Source organism: Haliotis cracherodii, unplaced genomic scaffold (assembly GCF_022045235.1).
Source record: "Haliotis cracherodii isolate W230 unplaced genomic scaffold, xgHalCrac1.p SCAF_7, whole genome shotgun sequence".
NCBI classification, from domain to species: domain Eukaryota; kingdom Metazoa; phylum Mollusca; class Gastropoda; order Lepetellida; family Haliotidae; genus Haliotis; species Haliotis cracherodii.
The window spans coordinates 5,878,792-5,900,822 of record NW_027266330.1 but is presented as its reverse complement, the minus strand read 5'-3'; the positions used below and the strand labels follow the sequence as shown (position 1 = coordinate 5,900,822).

General features: G+C 41.0%; 1 protein-coding gene across 1 annotated transcript; it reads right to left on the bottom strand.

Moving 5' to 3' along the window:
* Positions 1-79: 79 nt before the first annotated feature.
* On the bottom strand, positions 80-16,246 carry LOC139448278 (uncharacterized). The gene is made up of 4 exons (XM_071229819.1): positions 15,923-16,246; positions 6,950-7,023; positions 5,510-5,683; positions 80-4,940 (listed from the first exon to the last, which is right to left on the bottom strand). Exons 1-4 carry the CDS (start codon positions 16,233-16,235, stop codon positions 1,836-1,838), a joined length of 3,666 nt encoding a protein of 1,221 aa, XP_071085920.1. The 5' UTR covers positions 16,236-16,246; the 3' UTR covers positions 80-1,835.
* Between the last annotated feature and the right edge of the window lie 5,785 nt (positions 16,247-22,031).

The window sequence follows — 22,031 nt, the reverse complement described above, 5'->3', positions numbered from 1 at the left end:
AAAAATTTATCAAAATAATGTCCATCCATGCTAATTTTGAGGCCCACCAAAACATTCCCCCCCGCCCCCTAACCTGATCAGCCCATTACTTCACTTGCACCCAAGATAACGAACATACATGTTGAAAATATATGTGAAAATGTCTGGTTCTCAGGCTCTGAAAGAATTTGTTTAATATCCTCAGTTGAACATCCTGCCAGACATCCCCAGTTGAACATCCCTGTGTAACATCTGTTTAACATCACTGCCAGACATCCCCAGTTGAACGTCCCTGTGTAACATCTGTTTAACATCACTTCATGGGATCCCTGTGTAACATCAGTTTAACATCACTGCATGGCATCCCTGTGTAACATCAGTTTAACATCACTGCCTGACATCCCTGTGTAACATCAGTTTAACATCACTGCCTGCCATCCATATGTAACATCAGTTTAACATCACTGCCCGACATCCCTGTGTAACATCAGTTTTACATCAATGCCTGACATCCATATGTAACATCAGTTTAACATCACTGCCTGACATCCCTGTATAACATCTGTTTAACATCACTGCCTGACATCCCCAGTTGAACGTCCCTGTGTAACATCAGTTCTAACATCACTTCATAGCATCCCTGTGTAACATCAGTTTAACATCACTGCCTTCCATCCCTGTGTAGCATAAGTTTAACATCACTGCCTGACATCAATGTGTAACATCAGATTAACATCACTGCCTGACATCCCTGTATAACATCAGATTAACATCACTGCCTGACATTGCTGTATAACATCTGTTTAACATCACTGCATGGCATCCCTGTGTAACATCAGTTTAACATCACTGCATGACATCAATGTGTAACATCAGTTTAACATCACTGCCTGACATCCCTGTATAACATCAGATTAACATCACTGCATGGCATCCCTGTGTAACATCAGTTTAACCTCACTGCCTGACATCCCTGTGTAACATCTGTTTAACATCACTGCATGACATCCCTGTGTAACATCAGTTTAACATCACTGCCTGACATCCCTGTATAACATCAGATTAACATCACTGCCTGACATCGCTGTATAACATCTGTTTAACATCACTGCATGGCATCCCTGTGTAACATCAGATTAACATCACTGCCTGACATCGCTGTATAACATCTGTTTAACATCACTGCATGGCATCCCTGTGTAACATCAGATTAACATCACTGCATGGCATCCCTGTGTAACATCAGTTTAACATCACTGCATGCCATCCATATGTAACATCTGTTTAACATCACTGCATGGCATCCCTGTGTAACATCTGTTTAACATCACTGCATGGCATCCCTGTGTAACGTCTGTTTAACATCACTGCATGACATCACCAGTTGAACATGCCTGCATCATTTGAACATCTCTGCACATGTACATAACATCACCAGTTGAACACAATTACACAGCATGATCAGTTAACATACCAGTGAAACATCAGTTAACATCACTGTGTGACATCACCAGTTAACACCACTGTATGACAGCATCATTTTTCCACTTTCTGACTCCAGGTAGCACAGTATTTCACAGTAACAATATAGGGTAACAAATATTTCAAAATGCATATCCTGAGAACCACATTTCCATTACGTTTTTCCACTCATGGTATTAATAACAAGTACAGATGATAACAGGTTACCATGGCAACTGTGTTGTGACTTCATCATATTTATCCCAAATCAAAATAATATCTCTCCCATGGTTAATCTTGCTCATCCTATTCGTCCATCAAACAGCTCATTCCATTCAAAGCACAGCGAGAGGCACATAACCAGACTCACAATGGGACTAGAAATAACAGCGAAATCACTCGTAATATCTTGGTTTTCTTCGAAACTGGTACTGTTCCGCCCCTCCCTTGAAGCGTTCGGCCGCTATGCGAAACTTCTGCTCCAAGTTGAACTGCTTCTGCAGCCTCTGCGCCATCTTCCTATCCTCCTCTTCCTGGCTGAACACCTCCGTCGTGTCACTTGAAGCATCTTCATCTCGATCTTCCCGCATGTCAACGTCACTAGGTCCACTCAAGTACCTGACGATAGACTGCTGGTCACTGGTCGTGTGACGTCGGCGACCCCTCCCCTCCAAGCCTTGCTGCGACTTCCACGCCCTTGAGCTTACAGACTTAGTCCGTTTCTTTTCCAGCTGAGTTTTCCCTTTTCTGGGATTGGGGGAACTTTCAAAAGCATTGTCAAGGTCAGACACAATACTGGATTTTGCGCGGATTCTTTTCCTTGGAGAGGGTCCGGAACTGTCAGCACTAGACAGTGTGTCGGAACCACCCCGCTTCCGACTCTGTCGTCCCTTTGGCGGTGACGCCCCCCCACTGCTGTTGCTCCTGTTCGTATTCGGGTCCACATTCTCTTCCAGAAGTTCCTCAGTTGCACAATTTTTCAGTTTTGACCTCTTGCTTGGTAGAGGTAGCTCCATTTCTTCTGATAAATTCTTCGTTTTGGTTTCAGATGGACTTTCTAAGTCAGTCAAGTCAGCCTTCTTTGGGGATCTTTTCGGTGGTGTCTTTGCCGATGACTTCTTAGGAACCGCCTTCGTTGGTTTGGGCATAGAAACCATATCACATGTATTTTCATCAGAAGACATCCCATTGTCACTCATCCTCCACTCCTCCTCTGTTTTTTTCAACCCCCTTGACCTCCCTCTCCTTTCAGGTTTACAAGAACCTGAAGCTTCACCTTCCGGGTCACATTTGGAATCGTTGCCAACATCCTCACCCACTTTTCGACCTTTTCTTTTTCTACCATGAAATTGCGACTTTGTTTCCCGGTCAGAAAGGTCAAGGCTGTTTGTGTCCGTTCCCACCCCTTTCCTCACTTTCCCCATGTTCTTCTTAGCAGGAGACATGGGCTCAGCATCAGATTCACTGATCCAGTTCTGACTCTCGGGATCAAAGTTAGGATCTTCCTTAGCTTTTCTCCTCCTCGATCTATGAGGAAGAACACATGCTTTTGTTTCAGCTCCTAAAGGTTCAGCATCACAAACCTTTTGGGCAACATTCATACGATGCTTTCTTCCGATTGCAATTTCACTTTCGGATTCACTTTCACTCAATCTAGACTTTGACACAGTAGCACTATCTGTTCCCTGACACTGTTTCACTGTGTCATCAACCGAAACCTCCTGTTCACTTTCGGAACAATCCAATTCGCTGACATTTCTACGTGAATGATGCCGCCGTTTACGATTTCTCACTTTTCGAACACTGGACTGCAACACCAATAGTTTTTCAGGGGTTTTAATATTTCTGTTCCCTGAAACTTTCCTCCTCCTCCTCCCCAATATTTCTGAACCTTGATCGAAGTCGTCATCACTGATGGATTCACTGATAGCCTCCCCCTTCTGTAGTCCCCTACCCTTCCGCCTGCCAGGCTCCGAGGCCCCAGGATCACTAACAAAGCTGGAGTCACTCTTCAGGGGACTCACATCAACCTCACTAAGGTGGGTCACAGTCTTATTTCTCTTGGTTCTTTTTGGCCCGCCCTTCATTCGAGTCTTCCCATTCCCAGTCTCCCCATCCCCTATAGTCAACACCTGATTCACTCCCGTGATTGCACCGTTTGTTTCAAGGATGCTCTTCGAAGGCAGCATCACTCCGCCAGCATCCCCATCACCTCCCCCTCGCCCACTAGAATTGCACTCGCTTTTCCCAGGCACCTGCTTCACGTTAGCATTTTTGTCCACTTGCTGATTCTCACCGATCACATCCGAATTCTCCTCGAACAAATCTGGAGACTCAGTTTTGCTTTTCCTGTCTGCTGTCTTGAACCAATCTTTTATCGACCGCTGAGGGCTGACAACCTGAGCCTTCAGATCCCTCTGCCCTTTGAGATCATTGGACACGTGTCTCGATCTCTGGAGCCTATTGTGTGCTAAAGTACTAACTGAATGATCCTCTTCCTCTTTTCGGGGGTTTGACGCAGTCGGTGATGTACCTGGATTTCTCATATTAAGTAGCACAGGAGTAATGTCTTCGTAGTCGTGATCTTCAAGGATTGGTTCTAAAGGAATCAACAGCCCGGACCGGGAACCGAGGCTGTCTGGCAGGTCAGTCTGAACAAGAGGAGGAATAGGATCAGTCTTGTGCAGAGGTGGACGGGACAAGTCACTTGAAAGTGTTCTCTCTCTACCGAGAGGGTGGGACTTCTTATCATCCCTATGAAGTTCATCATCTGGTCCAGTAGAAGTGGATTTGGATCTTTCCCGAACCAGCTGCTGTCTCTCTAGAGCCAGTTCATTCAACCGTTTCTGCATGATCGGACTCCCTGGCTCCAGGCCCGGACTCGTCACAGCATCGACTGGCGATCCGAACCCGTTCCGGGAGAGATTCCGCGGAGTGGTTCGCACAACGGGTGGATCCAGCACCTTTCCGTCGGCCAGCTTCCTGGGCGGAGTTCGAGGGCAGGACAGGATGGGCTTGAAGTGGCACAACTCGTTGCTGATGCTGTCGTTACTGGCAACACTTTCACTTCTATCCTTAGCACTGTCACTTCTCTCTCTACCAACATCCGATGAAGAGTCGGATATGGTCATCACTTCATCACTCGGAGGTCGAACCACGGTACTCGACTTCGGAGCATTTGGATGAGGACAGTAAGAATGATCTACCAGATTAAAGGGATACAACTCTGTTTTAACACTACTGCTGCTCAGTTTCCCAATGGAGGAGTTGGACCGCGAGTTGTCTTCCCCTTTGTCCTTGTCGGAAGGACTGATGCAGGGGTATGGGTAGGGGTCATTAGACGGACAGCGAGTGTCAGTCTCTGCCTTGTATTTGTTGAAGAATGTTTCCAGTGTACCGCTGCTGCTTTGTCCAGACTTAGCACTCGTGGCAGAGTTGCTCCGCGTCATGCGTGACCTTGACTCTTCCAGCAGGAGGTCAATCGGATCATCTGTGCCAGCCTGGAAGAAACAATGAGCTTTTAATAATATTGCAACAAAATAGAATTAAAGCTTTGTCCTAGTTATCTTCCATTTATGATATTTCCCATAATAGAACAAAGAGTTATCTCCCTTTAATCATATCTCCAGCCCAAATGAAAGAAAACATCCTGCTGAAATTTTTGGCAATAACACTTTGTGGGAATGCATCAAGCATTTTGTTGGAATTTGTATTACCCGGGATTGTTCAGGGAGTGAGTGAGTGAGCGAGTGAGTGAGTGTGAGAGAGCGAGCTGTAACATACAGGACATTATTTCTGTTCAGCTGAAGTGAGGCAGTTTTGTACATGTTAACCATTTTTTTTGGTGAAACCCACAAGCACAGAGTGGAGAGGACAAAGTTTATAATCAGTATAAATCTGGGCGTAAATCAGCAGATACTGGCATGGCCAAGGGACACAACTCTGCATGGTGAATTCAGTGTCTTAACATGTAGTAAACATGTAAGTTAAGATAGTTAAAAACAAAAACAAATAAGTGTAAATAATTAAAAAAACGAGTGCCAAATATTTTATCCATCCCACAGCTGACCTCATTAATGACCTTGTCCAGTTCGCGGGCGAGTGCCTCGTCCGTCTCGTTGGCCTGCAAGGCCTGCAGTTGACGGTGGTGACGGTCTTGATCTTCCTCTTCCTGGAGACGTCGGATCAGCGCCTCACTCTCCAGCTCCTCACGCCGCCGCTCCTGGTTCAGCTGTTGCCGAAGCTGTAACATGACAAGCAGCGATGATTACGAACAGATGCATAGAAATCTGGCTTATGATAGACATATACAGTCATGGGGGCAAAGATCCCATGGCCAGAGGGGGGAGACACATCAACCTTTTTTAGTACACACAAGCAATACTTGCTGTCACTACATGTCCTGCTTGTCCTGGAGTGTAAAATCGCTTGTCTACATCAACATCGTGACTTCCCTGTTTACGGTGTAGTGTAACTCCCTACATCAATACTGACGCCTATCTTGCTTCTGCTGCTATCGTCTATAAGAGCTTATGGATTTCTGGTCATGTGAACACTTCTTAGTTTACTTTCAAAATGGAGGCATGTTCAAATCATAGAAGAATATTTCGACATGTTTTCAAGAGCCATCGCTAAGCCAAACTGTCTATCACAGAATGATGACGTGAATGACATAACTATGGCTAATACTGCCAGCAGTCTCAAAAGGCATTTATAAGATGCAGGTGTAGGTGGGCATAGTGGAGTGAGTGAGTATGGTTTTACGCCTCTTTAAGCAATATTCCAGCAATATCACGGCGGGGGACACCAGAAATGGGCTTCACACATTGTACCCATGTCGGGAATCGGGTGACGAGCGAACGCTTTAACCACTAGGCTACCCGACCGCCCGGGCACTGTGGAATCATTGAAGCATTGGGATGCAAGATGACCGAGATTACTTCGTCCGCTAAATGTCTTTGTCTGATCATAATAAATGAATTGGAAATCCAAGCAAACTCGTAAAACAAACATTGGAATAAAGTGAAAAGGCAGGTGCACTGTAGTTTTGAAGGTAATTGGCTGAGCAAATTCCAGTGATGGTCTTTCGATAAGGGTAATTGTTCAACATGTTCAATGACTTGTCTTTATTGCAGCAAGTGTACAAAGTTAGTTGTCCAGACACAATATAACATTTGGAATGTTTTCAATCTTTTCTTGTTATTTAAAATCCAAAATATAAATTTGTTCTAAAGCCTAAATCAATGTGGCTCCTCAAAGTGTAATGAGGCTCCTTAAACTTTGAAATGGCACCCAGAAAAATATTGCCAGGAGCCAAGTGGCTCCCAGCAAAAAATCTGAGCTTGTACTGCTGCAGATTCAGCTGGTTACAACGTAGATTAGATACATCTGTAATAACAATGAAGCTGTCTATAACAGATGCAGCTGGTTATAACGTAGAGTAGATACATCTGTTATAACACTGAAGCTGTCTATAACAGATGCAGCTGGTTATAACACCCTCCCTCACCTTGTTCAGCTCCTCCTCGTACTCCTTCCTGATCTCCCCCGGGGCTGCAAGATGGACTGGCCGATGGAACGTCACTTAAAACACAAACACCAACATACATCAGCTTCATCTACGACATAAACTGTCCTCACAATTCACACGTGGTGAAACTGACTGTCACATGGAAGTGGACACAAAAGAAGGCCAAGGAGTCTGTGATTTTGCTGGCTCAAGACAAATGGAAATAAGACATTTTCCTTTTATCAATTCTTGATAGGACATGCTTTTACAGGGTTTTATCTAGGATCTTTCAACTAAGTGCCGTGGGCAGTCGAACTCATATTTTCTTAATTTCAGAGGTATTATGAGATTGCATTTAATGAAATACTACAAAACAAAGCAGTTTCTATTTATTGTTCTTCTTATAAGTGAATACAGGTTACTTTTACAAAGCCATAACATTAGTTGCTACTTATATACATTTTAACATGAATCAGGAGGAATTGGGAAATGCTTAGTTCTAGATTGGGAATTTTTAATTGACTTTTGCTGCAGACTTGGAGCCAAAACTCGGCCTCTCAGCAGGTCAGGACACAGGGTAAAAACCTGTTCTATACACTTACCAAATCTGAAATATAATTATGTTTGGATGACAATTGACAATCAGTCAATGTCCTAGGTCCATGAACTGGTCTGAAACTCTGAGGTGTCCTTGACATAATGCAAATTCTGTTTGTTTGTTTGCCATTTAACGACACTCAGAATAAATTTATATTCTGACAGAATATCTCAAATATTACGTGGGTCTTGTGTTTCAAACGGAAGTGGTTATTCATGCTAGCAGACAATCTCAATTTGTCAAAAAGGAAGTTTAAAAAGAAAAACTCCACTACTTTTGATTTCTTCAAGCCTTCTGCTGCAACTTCTACCATGTGTCTACAAAAGATACTGCAGACAACAAGCAAGAAAAACAGCCTATACTGCAGAGTGCTAGCACTAATCCCTGCACGTGAAAACTGAATGCAGACACGACTGACATGTGTGATAGTACAGATGAACCAAAGCCCAAACTATCTAAAACTAAATCAGTGCGAACTCCCTGTAACTGGCCTCTTCCAAAGTACAAATCGTGGTTAATATGTGACCAGGATAAAAGGTAATTATTTTGCAAAATTTGCAAAGAATATGGTCAACCAGTGAGATATGGACAAATAGTTTTCTTCTTCAGTGATTCAAGGGGTTTTAGAACTAGCAAACTTCAAACACATGTACAATCCAGTGAACACTTAACCTATCAAGTGTTCATTATGCATTTTTGACAAAACCAAATAAATAGCAGTTGGAAAAAGGTTCAATTGTCTCAAATAAAAAAATAACAGAGGGAAACATGGAAAACATTAGTCAGAGTCATTGAGTAATAGAGACAGGCACACCCAAACTGAAATTTTACAACAGGAAGTTGTTTAGCAATAATAGGACAGGCACTTTATGGGGAAAACTCTCTCACTCTACAGTTTAATTTTGTCAAGACATGGAATAAACATTAACGAAAGTACTCTCAATGAAAATGACCATGCCCCCGAGGCACTGTACAGAAAATTCAAGCGTGCCATTACATATTTTATGTGTTAACTCGGCACGGCACCACTATTCCAAGACCTGTCCTCTTAAACTGAAAAGGAGCACCAGTGAGACGGAATGAACCTGTATAAAAATCTAGACTTGCTTCATTTAGGGCAATAGCTTTACATGAACTTGATGAAGCATGGGAAGGGACATTAATATTCTTCAGGGACTGAGACAGTCTACAAACACCAGGATGTACTTTGATATTGAACATATTCCTTCCAAAACTTCTGACAATACAGGCCTCAAAGTTGAGACTAAAACTGTCGCCAATGAACCTAAATTTCAACTTATCTACATTCTAAAATTCAGAGGTAGCCAAATGACTACCTTGAAAAATATCCTGTGGCGACTAAATGCTATTGCTACACACATGTAGACACAAAGTTAACATGTCTGATACTAACTGTACTCGCAAATAATTCCTCCTAAAGTTAACAATGAACCGAAATACTAGAATATTACCGGTAATATAATCAGTATTTTGTTTTAGTTGATAGTTTATTGGATAAGCAAGGGGTATACCTATATAATCAAGTAACATAAATTGCATCATTGTTCGAGTCACAAATAACAAAACTCAAGTCCAGTTTCCACTAATATACAATTCCAAGACTAGTGCTATGACTTGTACAGATAATAGTTATTTCATAAAGATAATTTCAAAGGCTATTGGCTACCTACAATAGTGACTTGACTTCTTGATTTTGGAAAAAATACTTGTAGCCATATGGCTACTTGGTAAAAATTTAAACATTGATGCCTGTAATAATGGGGTGTGTATGTGCAAACAGCAGTCAAAGAATACATTCCTGTTTTTCCTTCGGGGCAGATCACTTCCTATTCTTGATTTACCATGTTCACAGGAGATGATATCATATTTATTATATCAAAATGTGCTGTTTTCTATTAATTTTTTGTTATCAGGTTTTTGTTAAATAAACCCGATCAAACATCATGAACATGATGAACACCTGCTATACAAACACTCATAAACGGTATAAAATACTGATAAAGATGTGAAAAAAATGGGTTGCACATGTTGCAAGTGAAATAATTTCAGGAATACAGGAATATTTTTCCAAACCTAAGATTCTATACTGAGCAATGCAGTACCACTGAAATTGTGGATTTCATCCCCTCCAAAATATCGTGAAATATGGAACAATCTCTTGGTATACCATTCTCAAGATACTTGTCAGAAATTTATTTATATTTCAACTTGTCCACAGACATATCTGCTACCAAGATGCCATCTATTTTAAAAGTGGTAGTCGACAAGGATATGCCACTAGTCCTTCCTTAATTCTACATGTCTCAGACTACGAGACATTTAATGTCAATCTAGTTCAACCTTAGTTACTGCATTGCTCCTATCTATGTCACGGCTTAGAAGCAAATACACCATTGTCAATTTCCATCAATAAACTATCCCTTACATATGTGTGTCCTGCAAGCAATTAATTCAGCTTCCATGGATACACCTCTCAAAACAAACAGACTTCCTCAGATAAAAGGCTACACCAAAACACACAGTGAACGGGTATCTATCAAAATAGCCCACTAACTGGTATACTGTCAACACGGGTTAGCTGCCTACTCCACCGCAGTGCTGGGCCAGACAGTGGAGGAAATACCTTGTGGAACTGGCTCATGATGTATGACAATACACTGCATGGAGCCAAACTTCTTCATTCTATTTTAGATGATCTTGGTAGAGTGTTAGTCAAACAAAAATACCTCCATCTTATATCATGTTATATATTTTCTTTATTTGACCTTTTTCATGATACAGCTTTATAAAATAATCATAGGCTTAATGTAAAAAAGACTAATTTGTGCTACCATTAACCATAGTTACAGCACACACACACCCCCCCCCCCCCCCCCCCCCCCCCCCCAGGTTTTAGCAGAAACTAGTACTGAATGAAATAGATATAACATATATTCAAAGTGTGTCACAAACATTTAGCAAATTATGACTTATTGAAAAACCTTTGGCATTTTAACATGGATACCCCACTCCAACACAGTATATTGACTCCGAGCAGACCAGTACTTGTTTCATCTACCTTAATGCCGAGCAGTTACTAGGGTAACAACAAGTACCACCTTTTTTATGTCTATGGAATGACTCGACCTGAGATCGAACCCCAGACCATTTGCTCTAGCCACTAGACCAATGAAGGTGGTCAAAATATGATAAGGAATGAGTGTGTGTAAGTGTAAAGATGCAGAATTCCTACATCATGCAAAACCCTGCCAAAGTGAGTGAGTATGTGAGGAAGCGTGGTTTTAGCCGCTTTAAGCAATATATTCCAGACACCAGAAAATGGGCTTCACACATTGTACCCAGGTGGGGAATCAAACCTGGGTCTTTGGCGTGATAAGCCGACGCCTTAACAACTAGGCTACCCCAACGACTCCAACCCAACCCCGCCAAAGTACCTATAATAATTCAATTAAAGAACAAGTTGAAATTAAATGCGAAAAATATTTCATTCTCCAATTTCTTCTCTTCAACATGTCAAAGAATCTTAGTAAAAAAATAAAAAAATTCATTTTATTTGAAGTCAAATAAACAGAATAAGCCAGAGTCCGGGCACATGAAAAGCCAACGAAGCAACTACGCAACAGTGACAACCAGAATCAATTGATCAAACACTCTGTACGTGAGCGCCCATCTTTGGTGCCTCTTTGATATAACAGTAAATAAGGACAGCAGACTGGGCTCCAGCCCAGCGTCACTTTCACTATTGATGAATCACGGCGTAGTACAGGGTGTGTAAACACTGAGGCAATGCGATACCAGGTGGGGCACTACATCTGCTCCCATGTAGGAAGTAGGCAAGGAAATATGCTGAGACCATCATTATTTCTCTGCTGCAATACGAGACAACCATTGAAGCTATTTTCTCTCTCAGCGGTTTGGGATTAAATACGGACAGCATGGGAAGGATGAGCTGGTGGTGGTATTGCGACATAAAAGCTGACAATTAATCAAGAAATTGATTATTGATACATTTGTTTAACATAGCTCTATATAATCAAGTGACATTGGAGTCACCTGCCCTTTCCCATTCATAATTACTAAGAACCCACTTGAATAGCAATATATTCCCATATAATTAACTTTGATGCCAATGCTAGTACTAGAATTGCAAGTGAAATTAAAAAGTTTATAAAAGGATTTATAAACTTGATAAATGTCTTCGGTTGACCAAGATCAAGGATTTATCTAGGATTCTAAATAAAGTGCTTTTGGCAAGCAAATTCAAGTCAATCACTATTTTCTTCAAAATCTGGATAGTGATCAGTTCTGTCTTAAATGCAGAGATCTTTTAACACTGTATGTTCCCATTACATCCAATGCAATGATGTAAAACTTCTTCCTTACTGGCCCCATTATCAATAAAACCCAAGTCACCTCTACAAAGCGATGACATTAGTCATAAATGGGACTACTTAATTATTATTGAGTTGGGAATCTTAACTGACACTTGCTACAGACTAGGGGACTAATATTGTCCTCCGAGCAGGCCCAAATAAACATGATAAATCAACAAAATGGCTTAGTATCATATCTGCACTCTGAATACCATAAGGACAATCTACAAAACTTGATTTTTGTCATCAAGCATTATATTATGGAGTGATGTTTATAGAGGAAAAATCGCAAAATGTTGTTTCTATTGATAAAAATTATCAATGTCACGTCCAGCAATCAGAATTACCTAATATCATTGAGTAGCTCTGGATCAATAAAATATTCAAAAGCGTAGAGTGATAAACATGATAAACAATAACAAAATTATGAACATAATTTATGTCATCCTCTGACATTGAACTGTAATAAATGTGTTGACAATGCCACCAGCCTTGGGGTGAAACGATACATGATACGTTTTTTCTGTATCCATGCCAGACATAAACATGTTGAAATAATAATAATAAAAAATGACTTACTACTTGTTTAATGACCCAGCAATATCTTGAAAGGAGTGTAACTATTTCAAGTTCACTACTAAAAATAGCCACTACCAACATGTGTCTACAGCTTGCTTTACCTATTGAACCTGCTCTGAAATCTTATTAGTCAAGAAGATTCCACATGATTTGATGTAAATATGCATATCACGATACGCATCGTATTGTGAGATATGTAGTATTAATGTTGTAAATGCGTGATCGTAACTTGACAAATACCTGTTTGTTGTTGCTGTGATTTGATTTTATGTGAGTTTAATGCCAGATCTGTATACGATATGTTTTTTCACAACCGAACAAAAGGTAGAAAGGTTTCGATCACATGCAGCCGGATACAATGAACGTAATTGTTTTACAAATACACACACGTGTATATCGACTTGGAATTAAATCTCATCAGTTTATTTGTAACTTTATTTGCTTTAACGCGCTTTAACACGCTTTTAGGGGGAAATTCTTCATGCATTTTTGGGAGCCATGGTTTACCCTGCGATGCATCTGGAGAAGCCCTACATCGAAGAGCGTTAACATGGTTAAGTCGAGGGACCACTGTACTAGTTTTGTATTTTGTACAAAATTCACAAATTGGCTAAATACGACCATACCTATGTACAGTACGAAGCATGATTCCGTGCATTGAATAGGCTTCATCTACATGTGCACAAAGTGGGTCACTGTCAGTGATAGATCAACGGCGACAAATGTATTTTCAATATTTCATGTTTCATCAAAGCGTCCGTCAGCGAACTTGTGAGTTGGGATGCTGTTCTGATCTTACTGAAAGATTTTGTTTGGCCTGAAGATCAATTTGAAAAAAGACTTGAACGTTATTACTTGTGTCAATCTCATTAAAATCAGATCTTTGTTCTCACTAACGGTCACGTCAGAATGACCTTTCATCCAACCAATCAGAGCATCGCTCACCAGATCATGAAAATGACAGTCGGAATGTGTTTTCTAATCATGCAACCACAGAATATTTAACACAGGGTATTCCGAACGACAGTTACGGGTTTTATGATTATATCCATACAATCTATAAGCCATTCCAGAGTGTTCTTATCAGTTTTAATTGTTTAAATCGAGAATACGTCAAAACATGTTTCAAAGCGTAGTCGTCAGTTTGAAACTAGTGTCGTAAAGCTTGAGAAAGCTGCCTTCTGATTGGCTAATGTCGATTGTTCAGCGGTAGATTGTTACTTGTGTTTGGTGGCCACAAATCCAAAATCTACTGGAACAACAGATCTGTAGTTGGGTAGTTCACAAAGCCATGCACAGGTACTGTAGCGAAGCAACTTTACTCCAAAAGACACCTTAAAGTCTCTGTGTAATGCTTTTGACACTCTGATACGTGGTGAATCAAAAATTTCAAAATCTTATCTTATTATCAAAATAACTGTTCCAGCAACTGCTGTGGCAAATCTTTAGATTAATTGCTGTATACCCCCTCTCTCAATAAAGATCTGATTAGCATTAATAATATTGACTTATTGGTAATTTTCGTACAGACTTATAAAAGAAAAACACATGATATTATGAATAGATAAATCTGATTATTAATAAAACCAGTTGACTCCAAACAGTCCAAAGGCTTTCACTTGGGAGCCAAATGTCTCCCAGGATGAACACATCTGGAAGAAGTCTTTATTGTGGTGTAGGTTGTCCTTTATAATTTAAATAAGAGAAAAGGTGACGACTGTCTTTTGTACATGAAGCTTTCAGAAATATGTTGTTTAAATATCAGCGTTTCCGTTTACCGGTAATTACCAGTTTTTTACCGGTAAAATTAGGCTTGGATCGGTACGGTAATTCATGTGACTGCCAGTCCCTGTGGACCAGCAAATAAAGTACCTTATAAATCTTTGTTGTTGAACAAAACATCAGTGATATTCATGTAAGTACATTTTTCAAACAAAGTCAGCTTTTCTGTTACCATCAGGGTTTCCCCTTGTCTATTTCTGGGTTAAACATCCATTTGTAGCATCTTGAAATATTTAAAAAACAGAGAGAAAATTGTGACTATTTGTGAGAATATCATAAAGATCTAACTTAGTTACTTCAGAGATGACATCTTTGCACTGAACATAATGTAAGATTAAAAATTAAATCAAATAATTTGCATACATTTTTTTATTTGTTGAAAGTTGGGATTGGCAAAAATTATGGGGGACTGGTAATTTTTAGAGTTGCCAGCGGAAACACTGCATAATGCCGGGGGAGTGCATCTGCAATATGCTCATAATGCTATATCTTACTGTTTACTTGCCCGGTAGATTGCAATCAAAGAACTGAAAATGTTGCATAACCAGATTACAGATTACTACCTATTAAGGGTGCTTTTTTATTAAGTGAACACTGCTGAGACATGTGGCTGTGAGAATGGTACTCAATGCCCAGACTTAAACCAAGGTTTCCTTTCTTGTTTCTCTGGGTTTTTGTTCATTATTGTCAATACTAAATAAATTCATAGTTTATCATTTTAAATAAAAAAAATTATTGGAATTAACACAAGTACCAAAAATGAAATAATTGCAAAGATTTTATTTTTTGCTAATGTTAAATGTGTCACTGCAGTACATTCTTGATAAAAAAATATATTAATGACACCAATCTGATATTTTACAGACGTAGATCCCTGACCCCGTGACACTTGGTGACCTTAGCAACACTGTTGTTAGGCTGCTGATACTCACCATTGCTTTTATTCTTAACTGATTTTACTCACTTCATGTATTTTGTGCATCATATGAGACAACTTGGCATATTTTCATGATAATAATATATTATTTAATTGGAATTGAACCATGTGAACAGCATCAGGTTACTGCATGTTTATATCTCATCCTCTCAGCATGCTCAGTCCTATGTTCCAAAAGTATTTCTAAGATGTGAATGTTTGAACATAAATTTAGCAAGTTTAAATGAGAAAACCCATCTCTCTCACACTGATACTGATAATGTGAGCTAAATATATTCACCATCAGGGCTGTAACATGTCCTAATTTTCACCAGAATCTTTGAACCAACATAAATACATGACAAAGATTGCTACACGTATAATAATAAAGAATGAGAGTGTCAGAAACGAAATAACAGCTAAGATTGTTTAGGCCCTGGATCTTAAACTATTTGTGCATATTAAACATCAACATTGACGACCAGCTATTAACTGTCAATACTGATAACAAAGTTGATAATGATTTTGACAACATTTTGAAATAAAAATCTGACACTCGGGTTTATACATACAAAAAGATTAGAGGATAACCATTACTTCATACGATATTACTTATGATGTAACGTTAGATGTGTCCTGTCATTTTGCAAATGTTGACAGTCGTGACAGCGAACATGACTACACATAAGTATAACATATTTTACCATCGGCACTGTCATCTTCTTCATCTTTACCCTCAAGTCTCAACCGAACTCTTTTGGGGAATAGTTCCTGGATTTGTCCCCATCGTTGCTGATTGACCAATGTTTTTGTTTTGGATGCATGACGAGCCCAAGTTCCGATTCTCGTTCTACACATCGGACATAACAGACTGGCCTCCTCGACATTTTGTTTGAAGCACGGTCTACACAGTTCATGATGGCAGGGCATCGTGACCGGCTCGATAAGAATACACATACATACTGGACAGGTACAATCTTCCAAGGAAACTCGCGATGTTTCCACAGAACAGGCCATTTTCTGTCAATTTTCGCCATACGAACTGGCGCGCACCAAACCGGAAATGCTGATGAAGAATCCTGGGATACACTTCCGGTTTAGGGAGTAATCATTGAACGAAATCAATGGAGACACACCATCACTGTTTGCAGTTGCTATAGGTGTGATATTTAACCTTCCTTAATGTAAATACCGTGAATACACAGTTTGGTTTTGAAGCAAACATGTCGTTATGTTTCCAATATCATATTCAATATTCGCAATTTCGATTGAATGAAAAACATGAAATTGTATAATGTACATACGTTCCTCGTTAAATGAATAAAAAACAATGGACGGCTTTGTATCACGAAATTACAGTGTCTATCCATTCAAACTAAAGTGAATATCGGTCAAACTAGAACTGTGCACTCCGACATTTGGCGCTGTTCACCATACTGTCTGGTAATAATTACTGGACTGTCCGATGGTAAATGGCCATCATTATTTTGACGTCATAGTCACTCCGTTATTTATGTATGGACTGAGTATTTAATCCTATATATAGATACTATTTTCCCATTAGCTAATCCCCCAGCATATACATGAATACCAAAGAAACGTGAAGCTAAAGGGACCCTTGAATTTCTTTTAAAACGAACAACAGGTCAGCAGTACACCGACATGATTCTTTGTGAGGACGGTTAACAATCCACACTTATGCAGAAACTATTTCTCAATATTTTCTCACAAAACACTCGAAGATATAGTTAAGGATTACTGTCGACAATGCACACATACTTTTCAAAAAAAGAAATCTGTCGTAACTAACAACACAATTCATTCTACGAAGTGTATTCATCCATCTCACGCACACGTGCGGTGTAGTAGACTTGGGAGACAATGCAGGCCTATATGTGGCCGCTCACTGGGCGTGTTGGGTGATATTTCAGGTATGCGCCATGTTTACTTACAACCAGCGAGGTCGCCATGTACTGCTCCCCGTGACGTAAATGTACGTCAGTTTGTGAATGAACAGGTGCTCCCGTCCTAGTCGGAGCCGCGTGAACTGCTGTATGAGTGTCAGGTCTACTACAGTTCGTCACTATACGTCCTGCGGTTGGGTAGCTCAGTGGTAAAAGCTTTCGCTTGTTACACCGAAATCCCCGGTTCGATCCCATTATGTGTCCATATTTATTCGTGCCAGCCCGAACCGTGGTGTGAGTGGTAGGACTATAATTATGGTTCGTCGCATTACACCATGCTTCTGGGTAGACTAGTGGTTAAAGCGTTCGCTTGTTACTCTGAAATACCAGGTTCAATCCCCCAAAATGTGTTGAGTTTTGTTAGTGTTTTGAATTTTGTTAGTGAATAGTTCGTTGTTAATTACAAATTTAACCCGCAGTTGGGTAGCACAGTTGTTATAGTACTCGCTTGCAACACCGAAATCCATATTTTTTGTCCACCTGAAACGTTGTGTGAGTGAGTGGTAGATCTACTATTGTTCGTCTTATAACCTGCGCCTTGGGTAGCTCAGTGGCACGGGTGACCCAGTCGTCTAAGGCGCCGCAATTCGTTGTGCAAAGTTGCATCCCTTGGGCACGCCAGAAACCTATGATTGTGGGTTCGAATCCTGGTTCGGCCCGATTATGTTTCTAGGTTTGTCAACATCATACCCCATGGTCGTGGGTTTCACCGAAGTCTGATCCCTGCATCACTTCGGACTTTCGCCCCACATTAAGCTGACACGCCGTGATATAACTGGACTACTGTTAAAAGCGGCATTAAACCCAACTCACTCACTCACTCATTGTATGCATTGTTGATGGTTTCTCTGCCAAAACCAGCTCGTGTTACACAATATATTCCTCAGAATCAACCAACAAAATACCCAATTAAATATACAAACCTACAACGACGACAACGGTACTTATTACAGTCACCATCACCATGATGATTATAATAATGACAACAACGATGATGAGAATGTTGACGACACCACCATCATTACCCGCATCAACACCACTACCCAAACCGGCTTCATGGTGTGGTTGTTATTGGTTTGCTCGCTCCAGGATCAATCTTGCGCTTCCAAATTTTCGCGCACAATAACGACAACACTTCACTGTCTGCTGGGCCTTTGGGGTAGCCTAGTGGTTAAAGCGTTCGCTCGTCAGGCTGAAGACCCAGGCTCGATTACCCACATTGGTGCAATATGTGAAGCCCATTTCTGGTGTCCCCTGACGTGATATTGCTGGAATATTGCTAAAAGCGGCGTAAATCCTCACTCACCTCACTCACTCGATCACTCACTCACCTCACTCACTCGATCGATCACTCATTCACAGGCCGTGTATGATACACTGTATGACACTACAGATAGAACCGCCTCCGTGGTCAAGTGGATAGACTGTCTGCCTTGAGAGCGAAAGGTCGTTGGTTCGATTCCCGGCTGCGTCATACCTATTTAAAGACGTTAAAAGATAGAACTTGTTTCCTGCCTGTCGCTCGGCATTAAGGGGATAAAACAAGAAATGGTCGGCTCGGAGACAGTGTGCTGTGTGTCAGTTATCCTTGTTAAACTCATTGGTATCTCAGTGGTCAACCACTATATAACACCAGCATGTCCTGGCTAACTGTTTGATTGGCATTCTATTAGTTGAGGAATAAGAAAACGTACAAGTTTATGGATAACAACTTTTGGTTTATTGCACGTCGATGTTTCGATGTGGATTCTTACACCGTCATTCCAACTTGATAACGGTGTAAGAATCTACAGTAAACTACGGTTATAACGAACTCAAAGGGACCACTAATTTTAGTTCGTTATAACCGTAGTTCGTTATAAGCATATATATACAGCATATATACATCAAATGGCCGGGACTAAAAATAAGTTCGTTATATCGGTCAGTTCGTTATAAGCGTGTTCGTTATAACCGTAGTTTACTGTACATCGAACCGTCCCTATATGCAATAAACCTGAAGATGTTATCCATAAAGTTTACGTTTTCTTACTTATGCCCTGACTAGTACAAGCAGACACACACAGGGCCGCGCCTACGTCTCTATGTAAGTGATGCGACGTTAAATCTCTCACCCCGACTCACCTCACCTCACCTCACCTCACCTCACCTCACCTCTCCACAACAAACACCCATAATCACAAGACTAGTGAATGCTCGGTGCGTACGGGATATCACTCTACCTCATTCATAGATCATTCCGCAGTAGTAAAAATATCATGAGCTGATCTAACATTAATTTTGCCATGGTGCAGCCAAATGGAAAATGACTTAGCACATGTGTATTAAGCAAGTCTGTCTGTGGTGCACCTCTGTATGAAGATACTCCCAAACGACCTCAGAGAAAGCTGAAACTATATCGCTCATCACTGATTCGGTGTCCGGACATAGAAACCGATCTCAGGGCGAGAGACAGTGTTGAGGCATCAGTGGTTCAGATCCAGCCCCCAGACGAGAAACATAACATGCAACGCCCTTAAAGGTCAGTAGGTCAACCACGTGATGTATTGTTTGCATCCCTTCTGACGCAGATGCTTAGTCTGGGTTTTCTTGTTAGAACATACTGCACTTGGACGCAATATATCCTATATACGAACGGTAAGACACGGGCCCAGTCTAATGAATGTCAATTTTGCTTAATTCTGACACATGCGAGGCATATTGAACCGCCTTCGTTGGTTTATTTATATAACGCGTACACGTGTAATGATACTAGTATGTCCGTGTGATGTCCCAGTTCACGGCATTGGAGTGATTCTGTCTTTGTTTTACACACACGGGCCAAATAACTGTAAATGTTTGACACCGCCACGAGAAGTACGGGAGTTTCTCTGGCTATACCTTGTTGTTATGCTGGCAATTACAATAAAATTACACTGCTTCACTTAGATAGTTTGTGTGTTGTTGAACGCCGCATACTCATCAATACTCCAGCTATATGACGGCGGCGTGTAAGGGATGGTCATGTATTTCGGGTCTGGACAAGACAAGCCAGTGATTGACATCATGAGCATCGATCTAAGCAGTTGGGATACGATGACATGCAGTCAACCAAACCACCGATCCATTTAGTCGCCTCTTACGACAAGCCTGCATGGTGTGCTGAATGGGGGCCTATATTTTTACCCGGAATGCCCACGACTTATCTTATATGCCCTCTGGATATATCATGAGAATCACACCCGAGTGTCTTTTGATATCAAATATATCAACACGAGTTAATAAAAGTGGAAGAATTCCGAGGCTTGCCGAGGATTTTTGCCACTTTTATCAACGAGTGTTGATATAGTTTAAATGAGAAGACACGGGGGTGAGATTTTATTTATCATCCAACATCATTCTTCCACCTTTTTCAATTTGTAGACAGTAATTAGCAGTGTTTTCAGTGTAAAAAGTACTGCTAACAGCTTCAGTAGCAGAACAATTAGTGATGTCATTTGATTGTGACGTCATTGTAACGGTGACGTCACAATGGTCTGCAAAGCGAGCCTGACCACCCGATCCCGTTAGTCGCCTCTTACAAACAAGCATAGTCGCCTTTTACGGCAAGCATGGGTTGCTGAAGAGCTATTCTACCCCTGATCTTAACGGGTCGCAACCGAAAGTAGAGAAACGATCCCGAGGTCACATGTGGGCTTTGCCACAGGTCTGTATTTCGTAAAAACAATTAAAAAATCCCTTATTTTTGAAAAATAAAACTGCCATGGAGAGAGAAAACGACATACGATCGAATTATTTGTTATACGAATATTTCTGGCAATTACTATAGGAAATGTATGTTAAATGTTCTGGGACATGACTAACAAATGATTTAAGTGCATCCAAATATGTTAGAGAACACCCAGGCAGGGATTATATATATATATATCCCCATCACCCATCCTCCTCCCCCCCCACCTCCCCCCGCTATGTGCCACGCCCTCACATAATATATCACCGCAGACAAAGCAGCTGGAGAGGGGGTCATGGTTATCTAAGGTCCCACCCATCCGGCGATGGGGCGACTTTGATGTGTGAAAGGTTGAATTGTGTTCATACAATGAATGCTCCCCGCGGCCTAGGCCTAGGCATCAATCATGTGTTTGCGGTATTCACACTACAGAGGAAGGGGTTTTCGTCCGCTTTACTGTAGCAGTTCTGATCGTCGATTATATAGACTGGTTAAAGTGTGTAAAATGGGTTAGCGTTTCAAACCATGCAACGTTTAATAAAAGTAGGAATTGTTGAAGAATAATCCATGGCAATGCGTGACAACGTTTTTCTTTGAAGCTGTGTTCGCATTAATATTTGCGTTTATTTTGATACGTGCAGTGTTCGAAACAGCTGCTGCCCGCAAGCCAAATGCCAGTAACTTTTAAATTTGGCTAATAACATTTCCATTAAGCTGGCCCGATTGTCTAGTTGAAAACTCCATAGTCAATACATATTTCTTCCTTCGAGCCAGACCGCCTCCGGGGTCTAATGGTAGAGCGTCCGCCCGGAGAGCGGAAGGTCCGGGGTTCGATCACTGGCCGCGTCATACCAAAAGACGTTAAAAGATGGTACTTGTTGTTACCCTGTCTGGCGTTCGGCATTAAGGGGCTAAAACAAGGACTGGTCGGCTCGGAGTCAGTATACTTAAAAACTGCGGCATGGTATCTCAGTGAGCTAGCAGTATAAATCGGCATCAGTCCGGACTAGTACAAGCAGCCACACAAACACACACACATACACGTGCATCCACGTCGCTATATAAGTGCAATAATCGTGGACGCGACGTTAAACCCCATTTCACCACCTCCTTCGAGCCAAGTCAGTTAAAGCGTCATTG